Source organism: Coregonus lavaretus (assembly GCF_964263955.1).
Source record: "Coregonus lavaretus genome assembly, chromosome: 14".
Lineage (NCBI taxonomy): Eukaryota > Metazoa > Chordata > Actinopteri > Salmoniformes > Salmonidae > Coregonus > Coregonus lavaretus.
Window position 1 is genome coordinate 30888003 of NC_140001.1, and position 18695 is coordinate 30906697.

The 18695-nt window shown below is 42.6% G+C and overlaps 1 protein-coding gene across 7 annotated transcripts in view; it reads right to left on the minus strand.

The window, feature by feature from the left end:
- LOC311141411 (ceramide transfer protein-like) overlaps nt 1-18268 on the minus strand; it is a 42392-nt gene extending 24124 nt beyond the window's left edge. For 2 of the 7 annotated variants that reach the window (XM_084176731.1, XM_084176730.1), the window contains exons 1-3: nt 17796-17981; nt 15673-15807; nt 7456-7572 (exon numbers count right to left, since the gene is read on the minus strand). In XM_084176731.1, coding sequence (XP_084032857.1) covers nt 7456-7572; nt 15673-15807; nt 17796-17888 — 345 coding nt within the window. In that variant the 5' untranslated portion in view covers nt 17889-17981. Of the gene's footprint in view, nt 1-7325; nt 7573-15672; nt 15808-17795 lie in introns of those variants that run through there. The other 5 variants (XM_084176733.1, XM_084176729.1, XM_084176728.1 and 2 more) reach the window with 5 other exon arrangements.
- Between the last annotated feature and the right edge of the window lie 427 nt (nt 18269-18695).

An 18695-nucleotide genomic window follows, 5' to 3' on the forward strand; every position in this document is an offset into this window, starting at 1 on the left:
TGTCGCTCTGGATAAGAGTGTCTGCAAACGACAAAGAAAATGAAAAAATGTTTTTTTTATTTTTTTTTAAAATAGGCAGTTGGCTGCCTAGTGATTGCAACACTAACTCTCCGATGTGAATAGTTGGCAACGATGCTTCGTTTCCAATTGCTACTGAATAAGCTCAACTGAAACGCACCAATTGTGCATGGTACACATCATTACTCTAGTCGATCAATCCATTCCAAATCTTTATACTATACATGACACAGGAGTGGCATATGTTGATCTTGCCTAGGGCGGCAGCAGAACTGCTAGGACCGGGCCTGACGAGTACAATAATTTGCCTCCAATTTACTTGCGTTTGCGGCAGACCTTGCCTGCTCAAAGTGAGCCGCTGCTGTTGGGAAGTCAAAACTGTCCAACTACTTGGAGAAGCTTGCGATGAGCATCAGCCTCCTTACTTTGTCCTCAAGAAGGCACGATCTTGAGGCCATCTGTTTTGGAGAAAGAATCCCCTCTCGGCGGGCACACTGGAAATGGGGATAGGTCTAATCAACACAATCGTCGCCAATTTTGCCCAGTCGGGGTACACTTAGCTGAAGTCCCTTATGAGGACCTCCCGTCTTTTGCGTGAGTACAAATAGAAACAAACACCCGACACTAATGTCCAATCAGCTTGAGGATTTAGCCTATGAAGTATATTTGCCTTTGAAGTTGGAGCACGTCGACTGATATTTTTCTTTTCTCCCAGACAATTTGGCCGGCAACAATTTTATTGATCTGCTTTTCATATTATTTTCTAATCAATCAAAAGCCGGCATTTACGAGCTAATGGAAACCCTGGTTTGGAGGCCTATAGGAGGCTTGGTCAGGTGCATTGTATGCCTTGAAGAGGAAGATGACACACACCTCAAGTTTTTCCTGTTTGTTCAACCGTTTTCATCCGTTACACTCATCAACAGTCAGGATGCAACATGTCAATGCCTGTCCTGACTGTAGACTAGAGCACAGTTCAGCTCAGCGGAGTGAGGAGTTGAATAATAGCACATTCCTTCAACTTCAACAGTACTTCATTTCTCTCTGCTGTGATGGAAAGTCTTCTTCTGCTCTGCTCCCAACCCCTTGTTTGTTTGTGAAGAGTACAAGGTCAGTCAGCCACAGTAGAACACTCCTGAAGCTATTTTAGGGGTTAATTGCCTTGCTCAAGGGCACTACGACAGGGGATGGTAGCCTGCAATACATGGGATCTGAAAGCAGCAGCCTTCCGGTTGCCACTTCATCTCCTGCTTGTTAGTATTTCTTGGCCCTGGACTTGAACCAGCAACCTTCTGGCTACTGGTCGGCCTCTCACCCATTACCAGCAGGTGTCACACGAGCATATGACAGCAGCTAACACATTCCTCTGATGGAATCTACAGTAAGGTGACGTACATGGGAGAAACATGTAGCCTGGCTTACACGCAGACCCACATGATAAACAGCGACAGGAGTCAGTTGCTTTTGCCAGACAAAGCAACAGCTACACAACAGCAGGGAAAGAATATCAAACTCAGGTATTCAGGAAGTTGAGCGAATGCACATTACCATGTTCACAGAGAAGTGCATCATCAATCTTATCATGACAATATCCTTTGATGGGAGTAAATGGCATGCAGCCCTGTAGGACTCTCATACCATGACTAAATTAGAGTAAACTTTCACCTAACTATTCAAAAGCACTCCTCTCTATTTGTCATTTATGTTCTATTCCCCTATGCCGGAGTTTGGTCCTGGAAGTAGTAACATGTTACAGGTATAATCCATATGGAACAAAAAGTCAAGAACCCATAGAAAGGTCAGACAGTGGCAGAGAGAGCTGACAGAAGTGTCCACACCACTGGAACATTGGTTACATAATGGTATATTATGGTTTTATACAGCATTAGAATTAACTTATAAACTAACATACTGAGAAAAAAGACAAATGTGTAAAACAAAGGCTTGAAATTAGGCATTCAATATTTCCTTCTCCACATTTATCTATGATATTTACATTTAGCCTTATATCTTTAAAAAGATTACATAAAAAGCACAGTCACAAGAAGGCATTATCTCAACTATAAACCCATTCAGTCTGAATAATAGTTTTGCATTAACCACAGCCCTCCCCCTCTATACAATGACTATACACACACGGACCAATGAGACAATGTGCTTGATAATGAGGAGTAGCATGCAGCAGGCTAGCATAGCATGCTTATGCCGACACCAATGTACAGTTGGTCCATCATGAACCATTAAGCTAGTAGCTAGTGCTGTGGCTAGTGCGATAGCATGCTAACATCACACATAGTATGCATGTGAAGAAGAGATGAGAAAGTTTTGGATCTGAAGCAGCCATCATGCTAACAAAGCTCCATTGATGAAGTTATTGATTGATTTGCTGGCAGCATGCTATACATCGTGCCCACCATTCGGCCATTCCAGCAGCCAAAGCAGAACAGGACTCTTCTGCTGCAGTAGTCCTGCCGGCCGGACGGCCTCATCATGGCCCCGCCTGCTGCACCTTCACACAACGCTCCCCCTCTTCCTGCTATTCCTAGGATTGTATCCAGTATTCCCAGACAGTGCCCTGCAGACAGGTTTCACTGTGGCACAGAGAGGAAGAGGAAGAGATTGAAGAAGATGAGAAAAGCAGCAGCTCAGCTCATAGAGCAAATGAGAGGAGGAGCAGCAGGAACAAAGGAAAAGAAGAGGGAGGGGGAAAAGGCTAAAAGAGTTGTTCCTGAGGAGGACTAAAGAGAGGAGCGAGGCGCTGGTTTCTCCTGCTTGATAAGCAGACGGAGTGAGAGAGAGTGGCGAGAGAGAGTGGCGAGAGAGGGTGAGCAGAGGAAGAGACCAGCCATGCCCAGATTGTGTATAAGTGAAAGTGGAATCGTTCAAACACACCAGGGTTTTCTGTTAGCCGGCTTTTCGCCCATAAAAACGTTTAAAAGCCGATAAATAAAAATCGATGCTGGCCAATTGTCCGGGAGAAGAAAAATCCCATTGCGAAATAATGCTTTTTAGCCTATTCATGATGGAAACACATTTGACTGGTCATGCTTATCAGTCTAGGCAATTTGCATAATTTAGTGGAATGAAATTGTATATTAGTTTGTATCTTATTCATTACAAGCATACAGCATACAGATACACAGCCTTTGAATGGAAAATATGTCAGACAGCATGATAGCTGCAGCATCTCAAACATAGGCAACGGAAGGCAGGCTTCATCAGCACGTCACACACCACTTTGCAATGAGCTGGAGGCAGTACGCATTTTGAAAACATATACTTCATTGATTGAAACCTGAACATTTTACTACATATTATGAGGCATGTCTTACCTTGCTTCAAAGTAGCCTAGCCAAACTCAAACCATATCTGTGGAGGAAATTCTTTTATAACTTTCGTTCATTGTCCAGTAGCCAAAGGCACAATCCTAGTCATATTAGCCACCCATGCTAGTTGTTGCATATTAGATCTCCCCTCTTTCTTCATTTCAAAAGGATATTTTCATCTCTCACATGAAACCACTCACATGTGTGGTGCCCTTTTGACAAGGTATTGTCCAGCTAATTGCATTATGGAACGAACATATGCAGGTAGACTACTGCCTTGTGCTCATTGCTGTACTTATAATGTTAAGAAATAGCTTAGCAACATTTTAAGCTAAACGTTCTGATCTGTTGCATCAGACTCATTGCTTTTTAACTATTTGTTTTTTATGTAGCCTAGGCCTACTGGTTGTATGAATTTGTGATCCATCATTCCACAACTGTCCCAGAGTCTGTTTGGAATAGGCCATTTCTTTCTCGACAAGCTGACCAATACAACAATAGGGTAAAGGTTTCTATTATGGGGGATAGTAGATTGACAGGGATTTTGCTGCTCGCTACTATCAAATCAAATCAAATTTTATTGGTCACATGCGCCGAATACAACAGGTGCAGACATTACAGTGAAATGCTTACTTACAGCCCTTAACCAACAGTGCATTTATTTTAAACAAAAAAAGTAAGAATAAAACAACAACAAAAAAGTGTTGAGAAAAAAAAGAGCAGAAGTAAAATAAAGTGACAGTAGGGAGGCTATATATACAGGGGGGTACCGTTGCATAGTCAATGTGCGGGGGCACCGGCTAGTTGAGGTAGTTGAGGTAATATGTACATGTGGGTAGAGTTAAAGTGACTATGCATAAATACTTAACAGAGTAGCAGCAGCGTAAAAAGGATGGGGTGGGGGGGCAGTGCAAATATTCCGGGTAGCCATGATTAGCTGTTCAGGAGTCTTATGGCTTGGGGGTAGAAGCTGTTGAGAAGTCTTTTGGACCTAGACTTGGCACTCCGGTACCGCTTGCCGTGCGGTAGCAGAGAGAACAGTCTATGACTAGGGTGGCTGGAGTCTTTGACAATTTTGAGGGCCTTCCTCTTTTGAGGGCCTTCCTACTAGTCTTGTTGGCTGAGGAAAAGTACATGTGGACAGTTATTCTAACATCTTCAAAGTGCACATCAGAATTCGGTAAGAAGGACTGCACATTGTTGCATCCTCAACTTGCATATTCTGTTAATATGAATTACCATAATCAAAATGTGATTTCTGTCATTCTGTGCATCCTGGGTGGACACCCTAATCAGGTTACACACCCAATGCATATGGCCGGTCAATTTCTCAAATGTCCGATAAATTAAAATGCTGCCGGTAAGATGTCCAGCGCCACATTCTCCTAACGGAAACCCTGAAACACACCGCGTCTATCTGGCCAATCAGACCACACACTGACATGAGAATCCTTCTCTTCCTGCTGTCTGCACCGCTGAACAGCATCCATCTCTGCCGAAAGACAAGCTAACGTGTGTGTGTGGAGTGAGAGAGCGATAGAGTGAGTTACTGGGTTAGAGGGGCATGGCTATAACAGGGTGTGTGTGTGTGTGTGTTAAGAGTTTTAGCAAAGCAGAGTGCCAGGTGAGTAAGCGTACACGTGTGTGTGTGTGTGTGTGTGTGTGTGTGTGTGTGTGTGTGTGTGTGTGTGTGTGTGTGTGTGTGTGTGTGTGTGTGTGTCAAAAGCAGGTTGTTAGCAGGGCGGGGTGGGAACAGCAGCATCCTCCTGGAGCTCAATGTTGTCTCTGGCTCCTCCTCCTCCTACTAGGCTACACCTCTCTTCCCCCCTTCCCTCTCTCTGTCTTTTTCTCCTTCTTTCCTTCTGCTTGTTATGCTTCATCTGGGGCAGGACTGTGCTAACAACCTGTCTAGATGAGGGGTGGTGTGTTTCCGCACCCTTTCCACCCCCTATCCAGTGCCTGCAATTGGAATAGTCCTGTCAGTGAAAGCACTGCTAGGCTCAAAGTGTAGCCCTGACTATGTTGTGTGCGGTACCTCTTGATATCTGCGATTGTGTCGGATGGCTGACTACAACACATGCATTATTCATCAAGAACTGCAATTCAGAGTAGTAAAATGTCCGCCCAGGACCATACACACCTTTAATGCTATGCAAATGAGGTGTCCTTGGTGTTGTTGGTCACTATGGACTTTTCAAAGCTGACAACACTTGTTCTTCCCAGAATGCAAATTAAAAGTGCTTAAACAAAAAACCTCGTCCACCAAATGGAAAGATGTGACCAGAAGAGTTGAACAATGTCCATGTTGACAACTAAGAAAGGGTATAGGCCCTACAAGTTTGGTCAAATGAATGACATAACCTAACTCTTCTGTTGAAGTACAGTGGTTTCAATATAGCATGACCCACAGAGACAACAATGACAGTGGTCTCTGTAGGTAATTTAGTTAGTACCGGAATGTATTAGTCATCACCCCAAATGACTCTAGTCACCACTACCAAAGAGCTCCTGCAAAGCAAACACCTTGTATTAGCCCCCACCCAGCGGAGAAGCTGACACAGCACAACAACCCTTTTAAATGGCTGTCTAGTATCTACTGTTACAATATATTACTCATCCTTTGTGTCCGTGGGGTGATGATGTAGAGCGTAGCATAAGCTACACCCAGGATCTGTCTGAAATCTGGATCAATCCCACCACACTGAACCATCACCACACACACCACAAGAGAGTCAAACAGCCTCTGCAGAAGTCAGGGCATTTCTACTTCTTGCGCTTCACTGAGCAGAGCTGTTGTGAAGGAAGTTGTCAAGGAAGTGAGTTTGTGTTTATACAGGGCATCCCGCCCTCACCTACCGTCAACCAATCATGTCAATGCGGAACCCTCTGCATTGTTACAACATTTGGGAGGCGCACGACGATGCGGTACGGAGCTCATTTTGGCCTCTGCATGCCTCTGGAGGCTCAGCGATTGTGTCACACCCTCCATACGGAGCCGCTGACCACATTTTCGGATCAAGCATAAATTAGCTTTTACTGTTGGTTAGAGACCAGGCATAAACCCTCTACTACACAGTCTCTAAGACACACTTAACCAGTTCCTGTTGTCACTCACACTCAGTTTCACACCACCTACACCAGCAACCAAATGCACAGGCAGATGGTTGCAGATACACGATGCAGGCCTCGCTCTGTTTGTCTCTAGCATCACTTCACAGTGTTACTGCTACTTCACTGTCTGTACCAACCTGAGGTCTAATACTTTCCTTGTAGGATTTCTGCTCCTACCTGAGCATTCAAGACACACTCCTTAAACAAACAGACCAAAGGTAGCTGATATAAGGTCAAGGACTAGATTACATTGAATGGATTCTTGGTAGTCTACAGTTGATTGTGGTTCATTCACTTCCATTTGGCCATGTGGAGAGCACTGCTGAAATGAACCCCACAGTCCTCTTGTCCTAACCAGGAGATCCCTTCACACAGACAGTGTTTAATGTGTCACAGCCTGTGGATCGTCTGGTCTCTGCCCATATACTGCACACAACACGTGTCAGTGTTAAGACAGTTTGTCAGCATAGTGCTGGCCATGCAGCTCAACTCGAATACACACACAATGCATACACACTAAACAAGAACTCTTGACACACACACACACCCCCAGCAATGGGACTCACCCTACGTCAGGTGGTCATGCCATCAGTGTGTGAACAGCATGCTCCCCCCTTTGGCCACTCCCAAGATTCCCTGCATTCCCAGGATGATGGGTTGTGACCCCCCACATTCCCCGACTCCCCTCCCTTTCTGTTCACCTCACTGAGGGATACCAGGCCCTTCTGTTGTTCTATTCTAAATCAACCCCTAGGCTAGTACATTCTACCCCCAGTACTAGTCAATCCCACTTATTGTGTAGATCTGAAAGTAATATGGCCAAAATCAGATCAGAGCAACAAGGACCGTATAGACGCAATGGAACATTACCATCTAACCTGCTGCACTCCCTAGACATGTCAGTTGACTTCCGTCCAAGCCCCAGCACATGACAAGGGGAATACCTCTGGTATATCTCAGTTCTGTGGAAGACAGAGAAAGAGAGATCATTTAGTCTTACCTTGTGTAGTTCGATGGAGTCAATCCATTGGAGCCGGTGCTCCGGGTCCTCTGCCCGTAGGTACCACACACTGTCGTTCACACTGATGTCAATACGACACTCATCAAACTCATGGGGCTGCGGAGAGAGAGAGAGAGAGGACACTTGAGGGACTAGGCTTACACTAGGAGACCTCAAACCCTACAGCAGAAATGACTGAAAAGTGAAGTGTGTTTCCCATTACCATTTTAAAACAAACATGAGTGGTCAATAGCATGTCAATAGATATGTTCACTCTTTCAGAATCAACTCAAGGTCAAAAATAGCCAACGATAGACTATATTATTAGTCCCTTCTCATCACTCTCCTCCTCCTCATCCTCCTACTCCGATCCCCACCCCTCCCCGGCTTCAGGAATCCAAGCACGTGCACCAGGAATTCCACAGCTTCCTTTGGGATTGGGTCCGTTTTCTGTTTTCAAAATTACACCTCCTCCAATAGAAATGGCCCGCTGATGCTAGCTGATGTTGCCCTTGTTTAATCAACTTTACTAATTAAGCTCCCTGTTTAATTTTCTGTAACCTTTGTCAACAAACTGCAGTGCCCCCACACCACTGTCTCTGGAACACACATGTAATGCCCACATAATTTAACGCAACATTGAGCTTGTTAAATCATAAAGCTAAAACAATCCCCATATATGTTTAATTTCATATGTTAAGCTCAACTTCTGACGTGGTGATGACGAGGGAGGGCTGCTAGTTTCTCTTTAACCTCCTGTACCAACCAGTGCCGGGTAGAAGTACCCAAGCACAGATCTGTAATCAGATTGCCCCTCCCCCAAACAATATCAACCACTGGAGGGAATAAGACAAATCTGACTCTAGATCAGTATCTAGGAGGCAACTATCTGCATTGACCCTTTTTGCACTAACTCTTGACTCATCACATATGCTGATGTTACTGTTTATTATCTATCCTGTTGCCTAGTCACTTTATCCCTACCTATATGTACATATCTACCTCAATTACCTCGTACCCCCGCACATGGACTCGGTACTGGCACCCCGTGTATACAGCCAAGTTATCATTACTCATTGTGGATTTATTCCTCGCGTTATTCTTCTTCCATTTTTCTATTATTTCTCTGCATTGTAGTGCTGAGCGATTAACCGAAATGTCGGTTATTTTTCATTTTTTAAACAACTGATTGATCAACATGTTCAATTATTTGATATCCATTTCGTTCGTTTTTTTCCTGTGAGCTCCATGCTCAGTTTCTGTAGAGATAAATCAGATCAAGTCCGAACTGTGCGATGTAGTAGGGAGGGTGTACTTTCAAACAGGCCAACATTCTACACAGTTTAGTGCAGAAAATGTGGTAATTAACCACAATGACCATAATCCATTGGGCGCCCGCTTACTTGTCCGGTCTGTGTGGAGCAGACAGAGACCTCGTTGAAAGAGAGAAGAGAGAACGTGCGAGAGGGATAGAAATGAGTTGCTTTGCGAGGTATCTCTCCCTGAAAATCCATGATCTAAGACTGATAGTTGGTATTCAGCAGTCATAAAAGTAGGCCTTATTTACTTTGAAGGAAGCGCAGGCAGCAGCTCGATAGAGATGATGACTTGGAATAAAATAATAAAGTCATCAAATTAAACAAATGGAATTTAGACAAAATATTTTATAAAATGTAAAGTAATGTGAATAAATGATGGTTAATAAGTGATAAGCAGTAATGGACAGTCACTACCATCATGGGACTTTTATTAATTGTTTATTCTGTGTTAAAGCATTCAACCCACATAATGCATAGCGTATGTAATGTCCCCCCCCAAAAATAGTCAAAACCGAAATCAAAAACAGTGATTATTTTTTAATAATCGAACAGACCTCAAAAAGCACTAATCGCTCAGCACTACTGCATTGTTGGGAAGGGCCCGTTAGCGTTTCACTGTTAATCTACAGCTGTTTTTTACAAAGAATGTGACAAATAAACATTTTATGACTTCTCCACCCTACTCCAATCAAGCATTCCTTTAAGAATCTCTGTTGTCTGTGTGACTCATAGGAAGCATTAAGTCCACTGGCAGCAGGCTGTATCAGACATGGCCCATAAAGCCTGGCTTTATTGTCTCTCCTTTAAAACTGTTCCTTCCCAAGGAGCACAGTGTATTGCCATCCATCGCTCTGGGTTTGTGTGTGTGGAGATCTGATTTAGAACACTATAGCTGCCAATACTGCAGTTGCTTCGCTTGTTGGTTCTTTGGTTGTTTTGAAAACATTGTTAGTATTGTTGACATTATCAATAGTAGTTCATAATATAATATTATAATAATATAATAATATGCCATTTAGCAGACGCTTTTATCCAAAGCGACTTACAGTCATGCGTGCATACATTTTTTGTATTTTGTTCATCATTAACATCATTATCAACTCTTTAATGTGAAAATATTTTACATTGTACTTGAATATAAAAGTAACAGAGAATACAAATCAAAATACATGTACTGCATGAAAAGAGCTTTGCTAGAAGCACAAGATACTGAACAACTGCAGAAGATATTTGGGAGAGCAATGTTTAAACAGTAGCCTGCAGTGCCATGTCACAGCATGAGGTTGAGCCATAGCCTGAGGCACAATCATCTGACTGTTGCATTTCCATGTGTGTGAGGTCAGCATACTGTACCGAGTCTATGGTGTATGACCTAACTGTGATGTTGGTTTCTATTGAGCAAGATATTAACCAATGGATAGTTTCCGCATTCCTCAGACCTCACATACCACTGATAGAGGAGTCTGTCAACAGAGAGCTCAGGCTTTGGGATATTTGGAAAGAGGGCAGAAGGGGATTGCGTCTCTCTGATATTCCTTTCATACGAAGACGTTTTTCCGCCAACTTTACCATACCGGCAACTTTTTTCAGGCTTTTCCTTATATCTGAAAGGGATTGCCGGTATCAAAGTCGAAACTTTTATTTACGCCTAACGACTTAGTAATCATCTCGTAAGCTTCTGCCTATGGTTTAGTATGAAACGTAGCCGTAATGCTGAGGCGGCTTTTGGCACGCACTACACTCAAACTCTTGATGGTTGCTAGGCAGTGCCAGTTAACTATCCTCCTGGCAGTTGTAAACTTTGCGAGGCATGTCACTTCTCCCATCTCTTCACATAGCCCACCACTAAGCATGCATGTTTTCTTAAGCACAATTGGATGGATCCATAAAGAATTACTGTGGGATTAAATATTAATGAATGACGAAAATATTGTAAGAAAGTAGGCTAATGCAGTTGAAGGCATTCTGTTGCTTACTGAAACTCCCAAAGTCATCCAATCGTTGTAATAATTTTGAAGCAATAGCCTACCTGCGTGTGGTCAACTAGATTATAATTTCAACACCGTTTTGGGACAGCGCCATCGCGCTGCTTTGAGACAAGTGTGGGGACTCGTCTTGATAAAATCAATCATGTCCGATTTTTGTTTTCACTGAATCTCTGTTTGGATATTGGTTAGGCTACAATTAGGCTGGGGAAATGTTAGCTAAGTTGAGGTGAGTGCTACTCATAATCATCTTGTCTAGTTGTTGGCTCATTTATTAGAACATTTTGCCAGCATGTTATCTTTATTTAACTAGGCAAGTCAGTTAAGAACAAATTCTTTATTTACAATGACGGCCTACACTGGCCAAACCCGGACGACGCTGGGCCAATTGTGCGCCGCCCTATGGGACTCCCAATCATGGCGGGTTGTGATACAGCCTGGAATCGAACCAGGGGGTCTGTAGTGGCGCCTCAAGCACTGAGATGCAGTGCCTTAGACCACTGTGTTAGTTTAACAAGTGGATGATGTTGCTCTTCACTCGCAGTCGTTAAGTAGCCTAGGCCTACTCCAGACCAAAAGCCTGACTTTGTTTCCCTGAATCTCCGTCTGTATAGGCTATTTGGTTCATTGGTTTCTGGTTGGGCAAATACGTGGAGGTGGTATAGCTCATCTATCACTGATCAGAAACATTTAGCGCAATAATGTAGGCTAAATCAAGTGTAGGTCTATTATTTTGCTTGATCGCGTATAGGCATCTCCAAAAGCCGGTGGAGGTTGTGAAATATGTATATGAGACTCGCATATTTTAGAAAATAGGATTGCTATTATTTTCTAAATCGGTATCATGAAGAATATACTTTCAATGTAAGACCCTACGCCTGCTCCCTAAAAGTGGAGTGAGTGTAGGAAAGAGATGAAACTTGGATTTTAAAAAAGCATGGGCTTCGTTTCAAAATATCACTTTTTTATGACAGCGGTTCCACACGTTCCCGTGACAAGCTGTGTGGAATAAATATTATTTGTATTTTATTCTGTTATATTCCATTATATTGTTACTACAAAATATGTGTTTTAACTGTGATATCTTCTCTGTTTAATTGACAAAATAATGAACTATTCATTTCATTCATTTGGAGGTAACATAATTATACACAAAATATGCCATTCTATTGTTTTGAAAATACATTTTATTAGTCTTAAGTTTCTTAGGACCTGCCTAAACGAATTAATAATGGATTTCTTTTTGATGGTGTATGTTCAATGGCTTTATTGAAATAGAGGCCCACCCACATCAGCACACCACCACCACCACTACTAGTCAACAGCATGCAGCTATGTGCACGGGAGGTATAAAAGGCATATGCAGGCAATAATGTGGTAAAAATTGGCTTGTTTGTAAGGGGTCATATAAACATTGCCCCAAAATACTGTAAATCCTATGTGAAAGCAGTAGGAGTCATTATTACAGACTGAATGCCACCGACTGGGTGGGTGTGCTGCTAGTATTAAAACCTTGTAGTCCTCAGAGTTTCATTTACCTAGAAAAAAGGAACTAATGCTCTCTCAAGAGCACAAAGACACCTTTGCAACTTCCTTCAAACTGCATGCAGAATTCATCTCACTCTGGGGAAGTAGATACAGGGCCTCATTACCAAAATCCAGAAGTATCCCTTTAAGGGAAATTGCAACAACCCATATTGTAGTGTTAATCCGACTTGATCCTTTAATCCTATTGCACAAATAGCAGTAATACCATTTGTTTGGCCTTTGTATTGAACCATGGTATTTTCTGAGAGAAAATAAAATGTTTAACCAGGGTGTTGGATTTCAGCTTATCTGACCAACAGGAGGCCTGCCTGAGGGAAATAAAGTGTCAAATGGCAAGAAACAGAACCTGTCCCATAAATGATAAAGAGTCCAAATGAGGATGTGTCCAGCATGGTTGATATGAGTGTTCAGGCTATGGGTGACACAATAGAGAATTACATTTCCCACAGAACGAATACCCCTTTTCGAGCCAAATCCACCTTTTGTCCATCCAGATACAGAAATCCCTCCCTAGAAACATACTGCAGATTGGTGGGAAAAGATGTCTCAGATTCTGAATAAGAAATTAGAATACAGATTCTACAAAAATCTCCCTAAAGAACAGAGACAAGTATTGGATGATTAAAAAAATTATTTTTACTTTGATAGTGCGTAATGCTGACAAGGGTGGAGCTGTGGTGTTGTTAAACCGTGATGACTATGTGAATGAGATCCGGGGTCAATTGAACACCACCACTTTCTATCAGAAATTGTCACGTGACCCCACACCACTGTTCAAAGATGAGATTCACTGCAAGCTGAAGTGTCTTGTGGAAAGTGGAGACATTATGCAAAAATAAGAGTTCATGAAAGTAGACAATCCAATCAGGATCGTTATTCATGCCTTACCAAAAATCCACAAACGATTGGATAAGTCACCAGGGAGACCTAATGTGGCCTCCATTGGCTCAATGACTGAAAATATTTCTGCTTTTGTAGATTCTATGGACATGATTAACACCCTCAAGACAATGCACAATATCAATGGGGAGATGCTTATGGCTTGCTTTGATGTTGAATCCCTGTATACTAATATCCCCCACCAGGGAGGCCTAGAAGCCATGGCACACTATCTTAGTCAAAGACCCACTCCCTACCACTAACTGTGTTGTTGAACTTGCTGAGATTGTTCTCACTAAGAACTTTTTCATGTTTAAAAATGACATGTTCATTCAACAGAAGGGAACTGCTATGGGTAGTAAAATGGCACCGAATTACAGCAATCTGTATGTGGGGTTGTTTGAGAATAATGTGATTTTCAGCCCTAACAATCCATTCTTGCGCCATATCAAGCTCTGGAAATGCTTAATTGATGACGTATTCCTTCCATTTCAGGGCACAGCAGAGTAACTTCATCGATTCCACTCCATCAATACAAGCAGTGAACATTTGAAATTCACCCTCACCTTTGATGCGCATGAAACAAGTTTTCTTGACATTTTGATTAAGAAGGGCTTAAACATGGACCTATGCAGGAAGCCAACGGACAGGAATTCCCTGTTTCACAGAGACAGCTTCCACCCTACACCTCTAAAAAAAGAGCCTCCCCATCAGCCAATACAGTCGCATACGCAGGATTTGTAGTACACAGAGGGACTATGAGAAACAAGCCGACAATCTGGATGAGCGATTCAGACACCGGGGTTACCCAGAGGAATGGCTGCATGACGCAAGGGAACGTTATAAAAATATGAGCCAGGATGACAGCCACACGCCCAAACCTCCCCGCCCTCCTGACCAACGCGTTCAATGCTTCCTTCATTACTCCTCATTGGTAAACAGGTTGACCACATCATTAAAAAACACTGGCACATCTTGAGCACTGATCCACAACTGGAAAATCTGTTTAAAGAACCCCCGCGGGTAGTCTTCAGACGCGCCCCCAACATCAGTCAAATGGTGGTGAGGTCTGATCTTCCACCAGTGCCACGTAGTACCTTTCTAGACAATGTGCTGGAGGGTAACTATAGATGTGGCGGATGTACCCAGTGTAACTTTACGAACAAATGAACAATGTTCAATCACCCTATTACGGGCAAGGCCATTAAGATTAAGGGCATCATTACATGTTCCACAAAAAACGTGATATACCTGATCAAGTGTATTTGTGGTCTATGCTATGTAGGAAAAATGAAACGAGCTCTGAAAACAACGATAGCAGAACACTGAAGTAATATCAGGACCCTTGACCAGAGATCCCCCTGTGGCTGCGCATTTCATGGAGGCTCGTCACAACATTAGCTCTCTGAGATACATTGGTAACGAACATGTTAACACTCCTAGGAGGAGGGGGGGGGGGGGGATAGTGATAATCTATTATTGAGAAGAGAATTGTATTGGATTCACCGTTTGTGTACCATGTCTCCTAGAGGTCTGAACCAAGAGTTTGATATCAGACCATTTCTTACATGAACATGTCACTTTGATTTGTCTTGCCTTCCAGGTCTCCTACTTGGTCATTTTGTACATATATATTATTTTCTGGAACTACTACATGTGCCCATCTCATTGATATCAAATTATTAGATACACAAATTGTTTTGGCAATTTGTGTATCTCATTGATATCAAATTATTAGATACACAAATTGTTTTTGCAATTTGTGTATCTATGCGTCATGTGAGGTGAAATGTGTATATTTTGGGATGTGAACACTCAGTTTGTTTGTTTGACCTGACGAAGATCCGTTTCGGATCTATATGTTTTCAATAAAGCGGTGAATTGGGAGCTTTAACAGTGTGCCGGCCTTCTTGTTCTATACTAGTATTCTTTATTAGCCCAGCACCTATGTTTTTAAGGATGTGCGTATGACCACAAACATTTCTATAGAAGAAACAGAAGCATGGCATACAAAGGCTAACAGTATGTGGCCAAAGATTACATTTCAAGACGAAATCAGGATTTCAGTTGCCTAATAAAGGACTATGTATGTGTGTTTACAAATGGTTCTCCTTGTAGTGTCAGTATGCCCTTGTCTGATAAAATACTGCTCTCTATCCCCTACTGTGCACTAACAGCCTCATTACTGGTTAATGTTTAGCTCTCTGGGTCAGAAAAATGTGGACCCAAGGAATGACACGTTATTGCTCAAAGTAATGATAGAGAACATCCTAACATTGTCTGCATTTTAGGCAAGCATTTCACTAGGACATTTTCACCTAATCTTTAAAACCAGTAGAACGGGACTGAGATAGTCTTTTGAGATAACCTTTACTTTCCCTGCTGGTATGATGGAAGTCTTGAAGTCCATTTTGTTGTGACAGGTGCCATAATAATGTGCCATAACGCTGCTTTCTGAGAATAAATGAACCTTTACTCTAACTTACTGTGATGAAAGCCTTGCTGAGACACAGAGAGCCCCTGCAGCCGTACTCCCGTTCATCCTCTGACTTATAGTAGCTCAGAGTGTTGTTCTTCAACACTACCCACCGGTTCTGCCATCCATGAATGTAGTTTGTCCACTGTCAACAAACATAAAGGCAGATAGTCAAGGCTACAATTCTCCTAGCAGTGCATTTACAGTAGGAAGGTAATGTATTTAGTTTCACACTTAAGTTTCAAACAATCACTAAAGATGATGATGATTAGTTTAATAATTAATTGAAAGAGAAGTGGGTGTTGGTGGCCCACAAAGATGCCATACAAAGCAACTGGGCCCACCTTGTTATTAGTAGCTGGGGCAGTTTGTTTGTGGTACCTATTGTCTGATAGTAGGCCTAATTGAGATTGATCAAACATTTTCAACCTAATCCAACCATTGTCCACAATAGGGAAGTGCCCACCATAGGGAAGTGTAAAACAATTGACTATCAATCAGTCTCCTGAGTGGCGCAGTGGTCTAAGGCACTGCATCGCAGTGCTAACTGTGCCACTAGAGATCCTGGTTCGAATCCAGGCTCTGTCGCAGCCGGCCGCGACCGGGAGACTCATGGGCGGCGCACAATTGGCCCAGCGTCGTCCAGGGTAGGGGAGGGCATGGCCGGCAGGGATGTAGCTCAGTTGATAGAGCATGGCGTTTGCAACGCCAGGGTTGTGGGTTTGATTCCCACGGGGGGCCAGTATAAAAAATATATATATATATTTATTCACTAACTGTAAGTCGCTCTGGATAAGAGCGTCTGCTAAATGACTGAAATGTAAATCACAACTCATACACCAGCTTGAGTGCTTTGAATCAAAAACTAGCAGCTAGCTATCTACACTGAACAAAAAATAGAAACGCAACAATTTCAAAGATTTTACTGAGTTACAGTTCATATAAGGAAATCAGTCAATTGAAATAAATTCATTATAAAAATCTATAGATTTCACATGACTGGGAATATAGATATGCATCTGTTGGTCACAGATACCTTAAAAAAGGGTAGGGGCATAGATAAAAAAAAACAGTCAGTATCTGGTGTGACCAACATTTGCCTCATGCAGCGCAACAAATCTGCACATAGATTTGATCAGACTGTTGATTGTGGCCTGTGGAATGTTGTCCCACTCCTCTTCAATGGCAATGTTAAGTTGCTGGATATTGGCGGGAACTGGAACGCGCTGTCGTACACGTCGATACAGAGCATCCAAACATGCTCAATGGGTGACATGTCTGGTGAGTATCCAGGAACTGGGACATTTTCAGCTTCCAGGAATTGTGTACAAATCCTTGCAACACTGTGCATTATCGTGCTGAAACATGAGCTGATGGCGGCGGATGAATGGCACGACAATGGCCCTAAGGATCGCATCACGGTATCTCTGTGCATTCAAATTGCCATCGATAAAACGCAGTTGTATTCGGTATCCTTAGCTTATGACTGCCCATACCATAAACCCACCGCAAACCATGGGACACTGTTCACAACGTTGACGTCAGAAAACCGCTCGCTCACACAACGCAATACACGTGGTCTGCGGTTGTGAGGCCTGTTGGACGTACTACAAATTCTCTAAAAATAAGTTGAAGGCGGCTTAGAGAAATTAACATTATATTCTCTGGCAACAGTTGGTGGACATTCCTACAGTCAGCATGCCAATTGCACCCTCCCTCAACTTGTTACATTTGTGGCATTGTCTTGTGTCACAAAACTGCACATTTTAGAGTGACCGTTTGTCCCCAACACAAGGTGCACCTGTGTAATGATCATGTTGTTTAATCAGTTTCTTGATATGCCACACCTGTCAGGTGGATGGATTATCTTGGCAAAGAGGAAATGCTCACTAACAGGGATGTAAACAAATTTGTGCACAACATTTGAGAGAAATAAGCTTTTTGTACGCATGGAACATTTCTGGGATCTTTTAATTCAACTCATGAAACATTGGACCAACACTTTACAGGTTGCGTTTACATTTTCGTTCAGTGTAGTTATTCTAGTTGTATCCTAGCAGTGTTTTTGAGAGGATCAAGCCCTCATTAGCCATTTTAATAAAGATCCAATGTTGTTTGTTTTTTAGGACTTACCTTGCTTAGGACGCCACCGAGTTCAACAAGATGCCCAGATTCGGGATCAACATCTTCATCGGAGCCCGACGAGTTCGAACTCTTCTCCGACATTTAGCAACCAAGTTGTTGGGTAACGTTAGCTAGGTAGAGGCTAGCGTTTCTCACGAGAAAATTAAAATACACAAATTGATAAAGACGTGGCGAAGCGAGTATTGCCAAATCGATACGACTGCAAACGTTGTGGCAAAACATGAAACAATCAGGAGTGGCTTGCTTAGCTGCCGTAGCTAGTTAAGACTCTGGCATGCAATCTAAATCCACAATCTCTTGCGGGATGTGTGTTTCGATAAGCAACACGACAAACGTTAGGTAGAAATAGGCTCTGCAATGCAATTAGCTAAAGCTAGTTAGCTGGCTAGCAATCCAGTAAAATGCAGCAGACAAAACAGTCCTGTTCAAATGCGCCATATCCTCTACGATCAAATACACATAATCCTTTCAAATGGCTCAGAAACTACGATAGCTAGCTAGCTACCCCCCTAGCGCCCTCTGGCGGACCTTGCAGCTTGCGACCATAGAGATGTATACATTTCGCCTTTGTAGTATTTGTCCCATTAGTTTCAGTTTCAAGATTTAATGTCAGATGCACAAGTACAGTGAAATGCCTTTCTAGCAAGCTCTAACCCCAACAATGCAGTAATCAATAACAATGTAATACTAAAAATAACAAGGTAGAACAAAAACACACAAGATATAAAGTAAAAAAGAAGAACACGATAAAGTAAGTAAGCATACCATATTCAGGGTCAGTTCCAGTACCCTATTTACAATGTGTAGGGATACTGGATCGATAGAGGTACATAAGTATAGGGGAAAGGTGACTAGGCATCAGGATATACACTACATGACCAAAAGTAT